The sequence below is a fragment of the Anolis carolinensis genome, chromosome 3 (assembly GCF_035594765.1).
Source record: "Anolis carolinensis isolate JA03-04 chromosome 3, rAnoCar3.1.pri, whole genome shotgun sequence".
NCBI lineage: Eukaryota > Metazoa > Chordata > Lepidosauria > Squamata > Dactyloidae > Anolis > Anolis carolinensis.
The window spans coordinates 13,331,620-13,347,737 of record NC_085843.1 but is presented as its reverse complement, the minus strand read 5'-3'; the positions used below and the strand labels follow the sequence as shown (position 1 = coordinate 13,347,737).

Below are 16,118 nucleotides of genomic sequence, written 5' to 3'. Positions count from 1 at the left end.
TGAAATCCACTGCTTCCATGCAGAATCTATCCATGTTTTAAGGAAAGACATGCAAGAAAATTGCAGGTGGCTTTTATGCCCAGCAAATTGGTACAAAATGCACAGAGGTGTGCAGAATGCATGAAGTATATGCATTTTTTTTTGCAAATATGTGGTTTTCCTGTGTGAAAAACAAATATATTTTCCCCACATAGCCAGCTCTCTGTAACCATGGATTCTACATGCATGGATTCAACAATCCATGACGTGAAAATATTCTTTAAAATTCCCCGAAAGCAAACCATTATTTTACAACTTTATATAAGGGATGGCATTTTAAATGCCATTGTATATGATGGGACTTTGTTTCCATGATGGGTAATGAAACCAAATCTCAGTGGACATGAAATTTCCTCTATTTTCATCTTTTGCTTCAGTGCTTTCTTCCAACTGAATCTTCTCTCCTTTTTTGAGAAAAAAAAGTTTGTTCTACCCAAATTCAAATCAGGTAATTGTTTGCAAACACCACAAATAATGGTAAACTTGTACTTCTTCATTGTAGTCTCTAATGATGTCTAATCAACTTCAGAAGGAAGAACTGAGCTGCCTGTTCGGGGGAGTGTGCAGTAATTTGCAACTCTTTTTTCAGTGACCATGTTGATGAAGGGTGTGGTTTTATTTTATTTTAAAAAAACCTGTCTGAACAGCAGCCTGTTCAGTGAGTTTTTTTTTTGTTGATTTTTTTTTTTTTGCAATTCCCTTCTCTGCCTTTGGCAGGTTGGAAATCCTCTCGCATCTGAATTATTGTAGTAGTCTGTCTTTGAAAAAGGTGGAATTTTGCCTCGGGGACTTGTTATAACTCTTTAATTTGTTGGTGTGTGTGTGTCAAAGACAAAGAAAGCTGGAGAGAGACTGAGAAGGAGAAGGAGATGAAAGTTATTTGCAACATAGCAAACTTGGAATGGGCTTTTTAGGAGGTATGTGTTGCAACTGGTTTTCTTGCATAAATGCAAGCTGGTTTCAAGTGTTTTGCGAGCTACTCTTCAGATTCTTGGATTGATGGGTGGCAAATGCTGGTGTGATTTTTTTTACTAGACAGTGAAGTTTTCCTCCTCTTCCTTCCAAAGTTTTTGGGAAATCTGTCTTCTGTGTGAGGCTCAACATCATCCATTCTACAGCATCTTTTTTGTGGAAGGGTGGGATCTTCTTAAGAATTCAAATATCTGAGAATCCCTAAAGTTCGGTGACCATGCAAGCTCTGTTAGAGCCAGGAATACGGAGTAAGTATTGGCATCTTGATCTTTCTTTGGATCCAGAGAGACTAGGGTTGAAAGAAATCTCACCCCATTTCTCCTTTCCACTCCACTAAACTGAAAGGAGAAATTACTGCCGTCTGCTGACAAGTCAGTTTCTTTCACGGAGAACACTTTGGTTCTTCTTTGTACGTCTTTGGAAAAAATGAGGCACCTGTTTTCTGCCTTGGTATGCAGCTTGCTGATGTGGACAAAAATTGTATTTAATCCTGGTGTTTACCTGTCATTATATCCTTTTCAAATGACAGAAATAGCTTTCTGGATGGTAAGAATTTTGAAAGTATAATAAGGACTTAAAGAAGTAATTCTAAGTAATGTATTCATGAGATATGGCATTGGAACTGCTTTATAAAGAAGTCAGTGCACATCAAGTTGCAAGTTCTTTTACGGAAAGGCCGTTGAAAAAAACTGGGATGTAAGAAGTTGCTACATACTACATACTATATGTCAGTATTTTATATTTGGTCTAAAAGGGGCTTTTTGTGTTAGTTTCTTCTGATATGTGTGTTACCTCCTTTTTTAGCTAACCACATCAGGGCAGAAGATGCCCAGGCATGTGAGGTGGGAAACGCACAGTACCGCGCTCCACCACAAACCACTTGTTGGTCCATTAACATTTCCTTAGTGCCCAATTTCTTGCTCTAAGAATCCCTTATTATTAAAATGGTTGACTCATTTTTGTCTCTGTGCTGTCATAGATGTGATAAATGCCACTGACATTTAGTAAAGTTTCTACTGCTGAGACCAGATGGTGGAGGGTCTTTCTCAACATTCATATACATTACTGTTCAGTTCTTTTTTTGGCTCTTTCTGTTTCTCTGTTCCTCGTCACTGTTCTTTAGTTCCTAACGTAAAGGTCAGTCTTCTTTCTGTACTGCAGTAAGGTCTATTAGCAGTATTGGTACTATTAAAGCCATATTGAGATGTAATGGTTTACCACAGACTCCTGAGCAGATGTGTTTGGGGATGAGAGACCACCATTTTGAGAAGGGTATTGATAAGTTGATGATAAGGATAATAAGAGTTTTGGGGAACAACACATATCACAAATGGTTGACATTGTTGGACATATTCCATTTGGTGAAGAGAAGGCACTCTTTAAATAGATTTCAAGGACTGTCACAGAGAGAAAGGGGCAGGTCTGTTTTTTTCCTTCTTAGAAAGTAGAACCAGATCTAATGGGTTTGAAGTTATAGGAGAGTAGATTTCAATTGAACATTCAAAGTAACTTCTACATAGATACTAAGAGTTTTTGGGCAATGAAAACCAACTGCCTAGAGCAGTGTTTCTCCAACTGTGTTCCTCCAGGTATTTTGGACCTCAGTTCCCAGCACAATGTTAGGTTTTCTTGCACAGCATTTTAGGGAATCCCACATTACATCATTACCATTTGTAAGAGATTTCCAAATCTCTGTTCATCTTATTTTTTAATGTAGTATGATAACAAATAGAGGAGCTATTCCTCATGTACCTTATCAAACAGGAAATCCAACATGTTGAAATATCTACAGAAATTCTACCAGGATTGCAAAAATCCCTAGGATAAAAGTGCAGCAAAGATGGAAGATAATTCCACATGCAACTCCACTCACATCAGATAATAACAAGTGAATAATAGAAAGTGAAATCAGAATTTGCCAGTATGTGACTCACCATTTTAGCATGGCCATTAACCCTGACCAATTGCTCAGTTTGACTACTCACGTATAGCTACCACATTGCTGCTCAAGCATGTGCCTTTGACCTTTGGATGCCCTAAGATATAACTATAGCAATCCTATGAATAAATACCAGCCTTTTCGTATTCTCAAGACACTGTACCTTTGATCCAACTATCAGCTATTTGTTTTCTTTTTTGATTTGATGTTGGGAAGGCCAATGAGCTCTGAGCTTGGCTTTGCTGAATTACATGGGAGAAACGCTGTCTAAGGAAGTAATACAAGGCAGAGTTTCTTTAAAAATACCCACAAGTTCACTGCAAATGATTCCGATCTAATCTGATATCCTTGCTCATGTTTTAATTGATAGTTCTTTACAGTGGGGATGGGCGAGAAATATATTTTTATTGCTGTGTGCCTTCAAGTTGTTTCCAACTTATGGTGACCTGAAGGCAAACTGAGAGAATGCCAAAAGTCACCCAGTAGGTTTCCATGGCTGAGTGGGGATTGGAGCCCCAGTCTCCAGAGCTGCAGTCCAGTGCTCAACCACAATGTCATGTTGGCTTATGTGTGTGTAAAAAACGAAATTGAGTCATTTCTTAATACCCAAATCTATGCCTTGCACCTGAAGATCAAGCACTGTAGCCTATAGTAAGTGCAAAAATAGTTTCCTCCCCCTGATACAGTTGGATAAGTCAGCACATTCCTGAGTTGCAGAACCACTCTTCTTGCAGCATGATTCAGCCATTTGTGGTGGTACAGAGAATCATAGAGTTGGAAGGTAACCCATGGGCCATTGAATCCTCAATGCAGGAACTCTAGTTAGAGCATCTCCAGTAGGTAGCTGTCCAGCCCCTTTTTGAAGATTTCCAGCGAATTTGTTCCATTGCATGACCACTTTTGACGCCCAAAGTTATTTCTAATGGGTTGTTGTATGTTTTCTGGGCTGTATGGCCATGTTCTAGACTTATTCTCCCCTGACGTTTCGCCCACATCTATGGCAGGCATCGTCAGAGATTGTGAGATATGGAGAAACTTTCTAATGTTCTGCTGAAATCTACGTCTCTGAAAAGAAAAACCATTAGATGTAATCCTACCTTCTGGGGCAGCAGGGAGCAAACCTGGGGGAGTGTTTTTAAGATGTTTTAAAAGATTTTTTTAAGATGTTTTTAAATTGTTAGATTGTAGCCTGTTCTTGTAAGCCGCCCCGAGCCCTAGGGGAGTGGTGGCATATAAGTTTGAATAATAAATAAATAAAATAAATTTAAAAACCTGCAATCTCCTGTCTGTGACAGTCCTTTAGATATTTCAATAGTGCAGTCAGGTCACCCTTCAGTCTTCTACTCACCAAATTGAACATTTCCAATTCCCTCAACCTTTCCTCACGTGTTTTGTTCTTCATACCTGATGGCCCTCCCTGAACCCAATCCAATTTGCCTATCTTGTTCTTAAAATGAGACACTCAGAACTGAACACAATACTCCATTTGAGGTAGTCAGGGGCTCGGGAGAAGGTAGTGGTGCGATAATGAGTAACAAAGTTGTGTGTGTCGTGTATCCAACCCTGACCACTTCCTTACTCAGCAGGTTTCCTACCTGACTTTGGTGGAAGATACTTCTTTTAAGAAAATTCAGCCATCAGTCAAATCTGTTTCTGCACATGGCATAGGAGGTGGTGCCATCTTGTTCTTCACTTCAGGCAGCAAAATGTCATTGGCCAGCCCTTCTGTGTTGCAAGCTAAATGGAGCTGATCCTGAATTTCAGGTCTTCAGATGGAAAGCGTTGATTAGTATTCACGGTGCAGTGACAAAATTGCTGCTTGGTATGTCTTGGGATATGGAGGAGAAAGAGGGATACCACACCTTATGTACTTCTGCTCCATAAAACATTGTAGGCTTGGTATTCTGGCTTGAGTACCAAACCTACGATGAGTCACTGCCAGACTGGAATCCCTCTCATCAGCAAGAGGAATAGAAATGCTCCGTCTTGTTTGGTGTGTGTATTTTATTAGTAAGGCTCATTATCTTCTAAAGAGGAATAGTAGGATCTTTTCAAAACTGTAGCTACTGCTCTTTTATATGCATCTGTTATGCCTGCCATCTAAGGCCAGCTCTACGCTGTAGAATTAATACCATTTTTGACACCACTTTAATTGTCATGGCTCAATGTAGGGAATCCTGGGAGGCAACAGCACTCTTGAGCAGAGAAGGCTGGAGATCTTGTAAAATTAGTAGCAACAATCAGTTTGGGAGGCTGCTATCAATACAAGATCAAATACGCCAACCTGAAACAGTGGTTGCATTTACACTGCAGAGTTAATGCAGTTTGATGCCATTTCAACGGGAGTTGTAGTTTTACAAAGTCTTTAACATTCTCTGCCAAAGAGTGATGTGCCTCACTGAACCATGGGAGTTGAAGTAGTATCCAAATGCATCAATTATATAGTGCAGATGTATGCTTAGATGTATTTTTAATTATGTATTATTCGTTTGGAAGAAATTAGGATGCCCTCTCTCTCTCACACACACACACATCTGTGTACTATCAAATATTGCACTGTAGCCAGTATCAGCTTTTGACATAAGTGCTTTCTTGGATGGTCTTTATGATTTAAAACTCATTTGGTGCTTCCCCCCATTTTCAGCAGGTCATTTCTCAGCCAAATCTCCCAAAGTGTTTCAAAATCTGTATTCTTAACAGTAAAAATCAGTTGCTGCATATTTTAGCCATATTGTGAAACTAGATTTATTTTTCTCTCCATAAAGATTTGGTGCTACATTTGGTAGGTGTTTTAAGTAAAACTGGCCTAAAATATCAATTCATTAATGAAGTAAATAAATATATTCCTGTTGACGTCAACAGAGTTTAACCAGGAGCCTCCGCTGTCTCATTTCCACTCAAATCAAAACTTCCATAAAGAGGCTGTATGAAAGTATTTTACCAAGTGTTCTTGGCAATGGGTTGTTGTATGTTTTCCGGGCTGTATGGCCATGTTCCAGAAGTATTCTCTCCTGACGTTTCACCCACATCTATGGCAGGCATCCTCAGAGGTTGTGAGATATCATGTCCATACAGCCCGGAAAACATACAACAACCCTGTGATCCCAGCCATGAAAACCTTCGACAACACGTTCTTGGCAATGGCCCATATGCACCCTAGTGGCTTATGTCATTGACTAGTGCATGCCTGTGTGTAGTAGTAAAAAAGAGGCTTTGCCCCTTGATAGCTATTCACATTGGAGACTAACTGTTAAAAAGCTTTTGCCTCTGCTTGGTTAAAAAGTGGCCAAAGCATATAGTAGAGCTGAACTGAAATCCATCCTTGCATCCATCCATCTTTCTTGCTGTTGGCATTGTTGTCTCTGGGCACAACTCAAAGTGCTGGTGATAACCTATATGGCTTGTGCCCAGACTGTCTGAAAGACTATGTCTCCTGATATGTGTGGAATGTGTGTGTTTCTTCCAAACAAAAAAGTGCAGATAATGTCTTGGAGATAGTAGTGGGTATTTAGCCCAAAATATTGCGTACAAAATGTTTTTAGTGTACTTGAATGCTGCAATCTGCCATGGTTCTAAGGTAAAGGTTTTTCCCTGACATTAAGTATAGTTGTGTCCAACTTTGGGGGTTGGTGCTTATCTCCATTTCTAAGCTGAAGAGCCGATGTTGTCCATAGACACCTCCAAAGTCATGTGGCCGGCATGACTGCATGAAGCACCGTTACCTTCTCACCAGAGCAATACCTATTGATCTACTCACATTTGCATATTTTCAAACTGCTAGGTTGGCAGAAGCTGGGGCTTACAGTGGGAGCTCACCCTGCTCACCAGATTCGAACAACCGACCTTTCGGTCAGCAAGTTCAACAGCTCAGCGGTTTAACCCGATGCACCACTGAGTAGTGAAAAGGAAATCAATCCCACTTGAATATGGTTTTTCCTGATATCACCGTCATACCAAGTGAAAAGGCTCATGAAATAAGCAGTTGTCGATAAATTAGCAAAACATTTCAGCGTTTTCCTACTTCATATGCCAAAAGCAAAAGTGATCTGCATGCACGGTGGCAGTGAAGAACATTTCATTGTCAACACCTTTAAATGGATGATGGTGTTAAGAACTGTCCTCTAGGCAGAGATCGTGAGTTGGAAGATGATTCATATAGGAGTGATTAACAAAGAGAACTTTTTAAAAATATAAAATGAACAAAAGATTTAGAATTCTGTCTTCAGTTGCTCAAGATCTGGATCTAAGACAGCTGCTTAGAGCGCTCTACTTCCAGTATTCTTCAGTGGATGACGATACAAGTAGAATATCCCATTCCTGAAATGCTTTTCAGATTTTGTAATTTTTGCAAATGAAATATTTTGGAGCTGAAGGAAATGACACTTAATGCGAGTCAGACAGACCATGATATTCCATGTTGAAATATCTGGCTAGTGGTTGCTCTGGCTTCCAGGTCAGGATTACAGACTTCTCATTCCTTAAGTATGTTGTTTAGCTGCAGATGACATCCTGTATGCATATATTCAATGACACAAATAAGATTGCTGGATCAGCTGGCGAAGTAGTAAGGCCCACCAATGACCGTGTTACTTAAAAAGACAATCTCTTTAAGTCTAAAGGATACAATACAATATTTGTCTCCAGAGGAGTTATGTTCCTAAACCTACCATGTGAACAGGAAACTGTGGATAATAGTGAAACCCACTGAAATGAACAACTTTCGATAGAATCATTTTGGAGGACCTAGAACTTTTTATGAATGTTCTCTAGGGATGTCCTAGGTCCTCCAATGCCATTCTGTGGTAACTTCCAGTGGAAGCATACTATAGAATCACTGGGATAATCTTCAAAATTCCTTGAGATGATATATTTTGTTAGATATTTTGTTAGGTAAAAATGCGGGTATTGGTCTTGTGTGTACAAGGGTTGTACTGCTTATATTTAAAAATGGAAGTGAACTTCTAGTCACTCCAAGGGTTTCACTTTCTTGGTTGCATTTTTGATAATCTATGCTCCTCCTATCTCCAAGGGTCCCAAAGTTTTCTCCTGGACCTCTAACAAGTGTCTGTTCCTGTTCTAGAGCAGGCATGGGCAATTTTGTTCCTCTCAGTGGTTCTCAACCTGTGGGTCCCCAGGTGTTTTGGCCTACAACTCCCAGAAATCCCAGCCAGTTTACCAGCTGTTAAGATTTCTGGGAGATGAAGGCCAAAACATCAAGGGACCAACAGGTTGAGATCCACTGTTCTAGATGTTTTGACCTACATCTCTCAGTAATCCTAGGATGTATAATCCCCTTAACAACCTTGAGAAGTATAGCCAATGGTGATAGTTTATGGGAACTCCAGAAACTTTAGAATAGGGCATTGCTACTTGATAGTCCATGCACTTCTCATCTCAGAGGGAAAAGCAAATCTAGGGTTAATAATTCAGTTATTTTGGGAAGCAAAATAAATGCACTGATATATTATTTACATTGTATTATATTATGTTATTATATTGAACTAAAATGAACAAAGAGCACTTTCCTTTTCGCAAGGTGAATGCTGCAAAGTATTGAATGGTGAACGGATGCTTGCCGTAGGTGTATTAATCTCAATAACTAATTTCCTTATGGAATAAAATTCCAGGAGGCAATAGAATGACTTTCAATGTAATTTCATTACGGACAGGTTTGCTTCTTAATAGAGTTAGCAAAAAGCATGCTGAGCATACAGGAAGGTTTTTTGTTGTTGTTGTTCCCCAGGGAACCACTTTTATAAATGACTGCCAATGTGACTTAAGAAATACCTGCCTTTTCCCGATGTATACGAGACAAGGGTATTCCACCATTGCATGTCTGTGCCGGCCCCGTTCTCTTGAAAACATTCCAATAATCCAAGAATGTGTTTTGTACTGCTTACGAAATGCTTTCTCCTTTTGAAATTAGACTCTTCAACTTCGCTTCTTGTTATTTCCCCCTTCTCTCCAGAGTCAATGATTGCATCTTGCGGGTGAACGAGGTCGATGTATCGGAGGTGTCACACAGCAAAGCTGTTGAGGCGCTCAAAGAAGCCGGCTCCATAGTGCGACTATATGTCCGCCGGAGAAGACCCATTTTGGAGACAGTTGTTGAAATCAAACTGTTCAAGGGACCAAAAGGTAACAGTAAAAATGAAACAAATGCCATTATTTATGGGAAATTCTCTCTCTCTCTCTCTCTCTCTCTCTCTCTCTCTCTCTCTCTCTCTCTCTCTCTCTCTTTCCCACCAGCCAGCATGGCCACTGAAGGGAAAACTAGACACACTGGGACTATATTATCTAAAGTAATTATTGATACCTGATTCTGTGTATATAGTCCACAAAAGGATCTTGCCCACATGTGTGTGAGTGTGTGTGTAACATCCAAAGTTATATAAGAAAGCAGGGAACTACTTATGCCAGATCAAATGGCTATATTTGGGCCTTCACCACATTCACCCAGAGAAGGGCGACTAAAATGATCAAGGATCCGAAGAACAAGCCCTATGAGGAGTGGCTTAAAGAGCTGGGCATGTTTAGCCTGCAGAAAACTGAGAGGAGACATGATGAAGACCATGTATAAATCTGTGAAGCAAAGTCATAAGGAGGAGGGAGAAAGCTTGTTTTCTGCTGCCCTGGAGACTAGGATGCGGAACAATGGTTTCAAATTACAGGAAAGGAGATTCCACATGAACATGAGGAAGAACTTCCTGACTGTGAGAGCTGTTCAACAGTGGAACTCTCTTCCCTGGACTGTGGTGGAGGTTCTTTCTTTGGAGGTTTTTAAACAGAGGTTGGATGGCCATCTGTCAGGGATGCTTTGAATGCGATTCTCATACTTCTTGGCAGGAGGTTGGACTTGATGGCTCACGAGGTCTCTTCCAATTATATGATTCTGATCTTCATAAACCATGGTTTATTTAGCCTTGGAGGAATCATGGTTTATGAAATCATAGATGCATGGTTCTTCTTTCCCTTGTACTGCAAAGATCTAACTTGCATTGCACCACCATTTCCCATTATATACAAACCAATGACATATGACTTAATGTTAATTCACAAAATATGATCATAAACTAAAACCTGGTATTGGCGATCTAAGGAAATACAATCTCAACCTGCCAATGTGCTGTCCTCAGGTCATTGCTCCCATAGCTTAACATGGTCATGCTAGACTTGCTTAGAAGCAGTACTGCCATTTGGACACTTTCTTTGGTAACATTGAGAATTATTCCCCTTTGTCTTTCCATCAATATGCAGTTCCCCTCCCTCATCATAACTTTTGTTGACAGGAAGGAGAAGTGCACAGAGAGGCAGTTTCAGGGTGCAATGTATTACAACACTGGCATTCTCTTCCTATTCTTCATTCATGTCAGATTGCAAGTTGTTTGCATGAGAATACATGCATATTTGGATAAATGCTTCTTCCAGTGTACTTTTCAATGCATTTTTCTCAGTGTGCACTTTCCTTTCCTATGCATGGTTGTGTTAGTATGGAATATCCATATGCAAGGAGGGTCTTATAGCACCTTAGAGACTAACTGAGAGAACAAAGTTAGAAGCATAAGTTTTAGTAGACTAAAGACCCATCAAAACAGGCCAAAAACATGGGACCTGTCTCATTTTATAGAGGCAACCAAACGACGGGTTCAGTTAAAGGAAAATTAATGGGGAGTAAACCTTTTGCCAGTTTACTCCACATTAATTAAGTACCTTATTAGATCCAGATCTTAGTGAAAGATCCGGGTCTAATGAGGTATTGGACCTTCTGCAACACCGAGGGTCAATATACACAGCCATCTCGCAGTTTTAGGCTCCTGGAGCCCAAAGGTGTCAGGATGCCCCCCCCCCGGGGTCAGTCTCAAATTTCACCCTAAAACTTACCTGAAAGTGGCTGCCAGGCATACAGCCTGCTTGTAAAGTTCTTCTCATTTCCCCTCCCTTCTCCTCACGTGCCATTTTAATGCACCAGGAGAACTTTACAAGTAGTTTCTGTGTCTGGCAGCCACTTTCAGGTAAGTTTTAGGGGCTAAATTTGGGATGAAGGACGTGGCTTCATGCTATCCCGATTTTAATCAGGATAGCATGTAGCCACCTCCAAGGGAAAGTCAAGGGTTTGAGTTAGGGAGTAGAGACTAGAACCAACACCAAAAATTGGGTTACTTTAACTCACTTTGACATGGGTTTTAGCTATATATGGAAGCAAGGTAAAGGTAAAGGTTTCCCCTGGCATTAAGTCCAGTCGTGTCCAACTCTGGGGGTTGGTGCTCATCTCCATTTCTAAGCCGAAGAGTCAGCGTTGTCCAAAGACACCTCCAAGGTCATGTGGCCGGCATGACTGAGCACCATTACCTTCCCGCCAGAGCAGTACCTATTTATCTACTCACATTTGCATGTTTTCGAACTGCTAAGTTGGCAGAAGCTGGAGCTAACAGCAGGCGCTCACTCCGCTCTCCGGATTCGAACCTGTGACCTTTGGGTCTGCAAGTTCAGCAGCTCAGCGCTTTAACACACTGCGCCATCATGGCACTTTAAGTCTATTTCATTTGAGAAAGTTGACATTATCTGTGAGAGCTTATGCCACCAACTTTGTTCTCTCAGTCTGTAAGTTTTTATAGGATCCCTTTGCATACAGATGACACATGAAAAAAAATAATCTTATTTTTACTGTTCCAGAGACTAGGATACAAACCATAGGGATCAAATTACAATGGATCAAATTAAATACCCCTTGAACGTTAGGAGAAACTCCTTGAGGATGAAGAGGGTGGTAGACTCTCCTTCTTTGAAGATCTTTAAACACAGGTTGGATGGCTTTAGTGTTGTATTCTTTCAGGACATAAGATTGGACTAGATAACCCTTGTGGTCCCTTCCAACTCTGTGATTCAGTATAGTTCTGCTATGTATTTTCAGGAAAAAAAATTTTGAACTGGAGCAGGGCACCCATTATCAGAGCAAAATAGCTTTTTCTGGAAGACTATTGATGGACTAATGCAGCAAAAATGCACCATTCTAAGTGTTGAAAGTAGGCAGGAAGGAATTAAAGCATTGAGGAATTTAGGTAATCTTGGCTGACAATATTTTTGCCTCCAATCAGCTTCCGTGTGACCCTCAAAAAAGTTTACTTGCTAGCATAGGGCATGTATAGGATTTTGCTCTTTGTTTCCCTCTCCCACATCAAGGTTCTGTAAGACCGTCTTTGAACAGGACTGGATTGAAACAGGTATTCGGCACAAGGCTTAAATCTTAAGAACTCCGTGTTGAAAAGACCTAAATTTAGCATATCCGTTAAGCTTTTGATAAGGCAGTAAGAAATAATTAAGCTTGACTTTACAAGTAAGTATGCTGGAGAAAAGGAAATTAAATGCTTTAGTTTGATGGGGAAATCCTCACAAGCTTCTCATTTCCAGTTTTGCTGCCTGGAACAATTTTGCTTTACTCGTTGTGTGTGAGAGCGATTTTAAAAAAAAAAGCTTTTATAACAAGCTGGAGCTCTTACCTCCTGGCATTTCAAATATTGATTTTATCACCCAAGCATTCTGGGTATGAGGTTTAGTTGGAAACATACACATTAGTAACCCAGGTGCTGGTTAAATTCCTGTTTCATTGTCACAGAGAAGAAGAGCTTGATTGCAGAGCAGTTGGATGTCAGGCACCAGGTGGAGAATTTTCATGGTCTGAGCTTTCTCCAAACAAAAATATTTCTTGAATGTAGAAAAATAGTATGTCTGAACAGAGCCATTCTTTTTTCTGTATAGTAAGTGTACCCAGTGTAAGACATTCTATCTAGCAGAGATTTTTTGATATGGAGAGACATTCCAATATGAAGGTTTCCACCTATTATTTGTAGTGGCACACCACAAACCAAAATTGTCCTTGGTTCATCACAAGTAATGAAGTTTCAAGCAAAGTAACTTTTCTTCTCCTTGAACTCACTATACATCATCAGTTGCCCCCAATGGCGCAATGGGTTAAACCCTTGTGCTGGCAGGACTGCTGACTTGAAGGTTGGGTTGCTGACCTGAAGGTTGCCGGTTCAAATCCAACCCGAGGAGAGCACAGATGAGCTCCCTCTATCAGCTCCAGCTCCATGCAGGAACATGAGAGAAGCCTCCCACAAGGATGGTAAAACATCAAAAATCCATCCTTGCAGACGGCCAATTCTCTCACACCAAAAGCGACTTGCAGTTTCTCAAGTCACTCCTGACATGAAAAAAAATCAGTTCCCATGAAACCTTATTCAGATTTTTTTCCCACTCCTTCACCCTGTTCAGATATTCTCTACTTTTTAGCTAATTCTGTCCTTTTCCACACAGCTGTATAAAATCCACATTGAACTGGATTATATGGCAGTGTGGACTCAGATAATCTGGTTCAAAGCAAATATTGTGGATTATTTGCCTTGACATCCTGGGTTATATAGCTGTGTGGACGAGCCCTCTATCTCTGTATCTAACTGGTCATGTCTAAGTGTGGATTTACACTGACTAGCTATTCTGGGACTAATCCAGCATGGCATATGTTGGATTGACCCTGATATGGGTCAGACAGCCACCCTTACCTTGCCAGGAGTTACATTGGTCAGGGTGACAAGGTGATGGCAGGCAGGCAGGTCCCATGTTGCAGTCAGAGACTACAACAACACAGCGGATGGGAAGGCACGGTAAGTGAGCCTTGGGAAACATAGAATGGCAGTTGTGGGTGGTTCCAGAATGGAAACAGCCCAGTTATTCAGATGCATTCAATGTTGAGGGATACTCCAGATTCTAGGACAGAATTTGGACTCTCTGCTGGCTTTGGCTAATGCGAAGCAATGCAACATTAAGAAGGCCTTTCGCCACATTATCATAGATCAGCTCCATCCGGTATTTGGCTGCCACAGAGCTGACTTGAGTGGTCCGTGCAGATGTGCTGTAACTCAGTGGACAAGCTCTGGTGTTTATATTTATCCCCTCATAGGTCTCCCACAAGAGTCCCCTTGGGGAGATAGGGCGGATACAAATAAAGTATTATTATTATTATTATTATTATTATTATTATTATTATTATTTATGACACAACAAACAAGATAGATATGCTGGATTTCGTATCAAAAAATCACAAGTCGAACACTTCCCAAGGACTGTGTGATGCATTTTCAGATGATGTGCGCAGATCCCAGAAGGGTGGCCTTTTGCAGTTGGCAGATCGTAATTTTGTTGTTGTTGTTGTTGTTATTGTTGTTGTTGTTGTTATTATTATTATTATTATTATTATTATTATTATTATTATTATTATTATTATCATCTGAAAAATGTGTTTGGTTGGTTCTTCCCTGATTTTTCCAGCCTCTCACTTTACTTAACATGGGATTGGTTTCTGTCCCAGGACATTCCTCTGATTTCTATTGTATGCAAATTGAGATTACATTGCTTTGGTGGCAGCTGTCAAAATGAGGTCTAATGTGATTCCCTAAGTCTTAGAGTGCATCTAGACTGCAGAATTAATGCAGTTTGACACAATTCTAACCACTGTGGCTGAATGTAACAAGATCATGGAGTTGTAATTTTACATGGTCTTTAATCTTCTCTGCCAAAGATTGCAGGTTCCTCACCAAACTATCCCGCCCATGATTCCATAGTATTAAGCCATGGTAGTTAAAGTACTATCAAACTGTATTAATTATACAGTCTCGAAAAGGGTTTTCGTCAATTAATATTTTTTTTCTTGTACTGCAGCCAAAATTGTCATCCCAAATAATAATTCTCATGTCCATGAAATATTCCTTCAGTCCTCAAATTTCTGAGATTCTGAAGAGTCACACACTGAAAATCCCTCACACCTATATATATATTTGTTGCATTTGCAATCTGTTGGTAATACCCCTTGTCTCTCCTTTTAGACTCCTAAACTATATTTCTAAATGCTCAGTGGACAGAAATTTCCATTGTGGAGGCTGTATTCATATTTGAAGGCCAATACCCTCATTTTTGCCCTCTCCTGTAGTGATACTTTTGGCTTTATATTTGATATAACCTGCAGCTGATGTATATTGTTCCTGATCTTTTTAGTGTGGCAATTGTATTTCTTGTGATTCTCTATGATAGATTACTTGCAAAGGCGTATGACGGATGCACAAAAAGAGGCTTTATTTGAAATCTCCTAATAGGTCAAGTCATTGCCAGGGGAAATGTCTTTGCTTTGTGACAGAGTTTCATCAACTGATGGAATTGTTTCAGAAGTTTTCTCCCCACTGCATCTGACTGTGAGGGATTTTTTGCTCAGTATTGTGTGACTTTTTACATTTGTGGAGGTTTCTTTTCTTTCTTTCTTTTTGCAAAAGATATTCAATTACACACATTCATACACACATTATATAAATGGGCCAAAATCTTCTATCATGGTGCATGCTATATAATGACATGTATACTTAGCTATGGAGCAGAGACTCTAAGAAACACTATTAGTGAATTGCTAAGATGTCTAGTCTGACGTTGTGCTGATGTACACTGGCAATTCCTATCTTATATCCTGATGCACAATGAGACAAATGGACAGTGGGATCAATTCCAATTTTCAGTGTGAATTAGTCTCATAGGAATACCAAATCATAAAGTTGGAAGGACCAGAAGGATCATCCAGTCCAACCCCCTGCCATACAAGAACATGCAATCGAAACACTCCTGTCAGATGGAAGTTCTTCCTAATGTTTAGGTAGAATCTCTTTTCCTCCCATTTGAATTGTTGCTCCATGTTCCAGTCTCCAGAGCAGCAGAAGACAAGCTTCCCTCCTCAATGTGACATCCTTTCAGATATTTAAACAAGGCTATCATGTCACCTCCTAGCCCTTTTTTCTGGACATGTTCTAGCTTATTTTTTATTGGATTGTGGTGCCCAGAACTGGACACAGCATTCCGGGTTTTTTTTTGTTTTTATTTATTTTCCTTTTTATTTTTTTTTGGAGAAACTGCAAGTCACTTCTGGTGTAAGAAAATTGGCCATCTGCAAGGACGTTGCCCAGGGGATGCCTGGATGCTTAATGTTTTTACCATCCTTGTGAGAGGCTTCTCTCATGTCCCTGCATGGGGAGCTGAAACTGACAGAGGGAGCTCACTCCCTCTTCCTGGATTCGAACCGCCAACCTGTCGGCAGTCCTGCCGGCACTAGGGTATAACCCACTGCACCACCAGG

General features: G+C 40.3%; 1 protein-coding gene across 26 annotated transcripts in view; it reads left to right on the top strand.

Annotated features, from left to right (window-relative positions):
* Positions 1 to 16,118, top strand: part of dlg2 (discs large MAGUK scaffold protein 2) — a 1,295,060-nt gene that overhangs the window by 983,796 nt on the left and 295,146 nt on the right. For all 26 annotated transcript variants that reach the window (XM_062977087.1, XM_062977095.1, XM_062977092.1 and 23 more), the window contains one exon: positions 8,919 to 9,088. In XM_062977087.1, the coding sequence (XP_062833157.1) occupies positions 8,919 to 9,088 (170 nt within the window). The remainder of the gene's footprint in view (positions 1 to 8,918; positions 9,089 to 16,118) is intronic.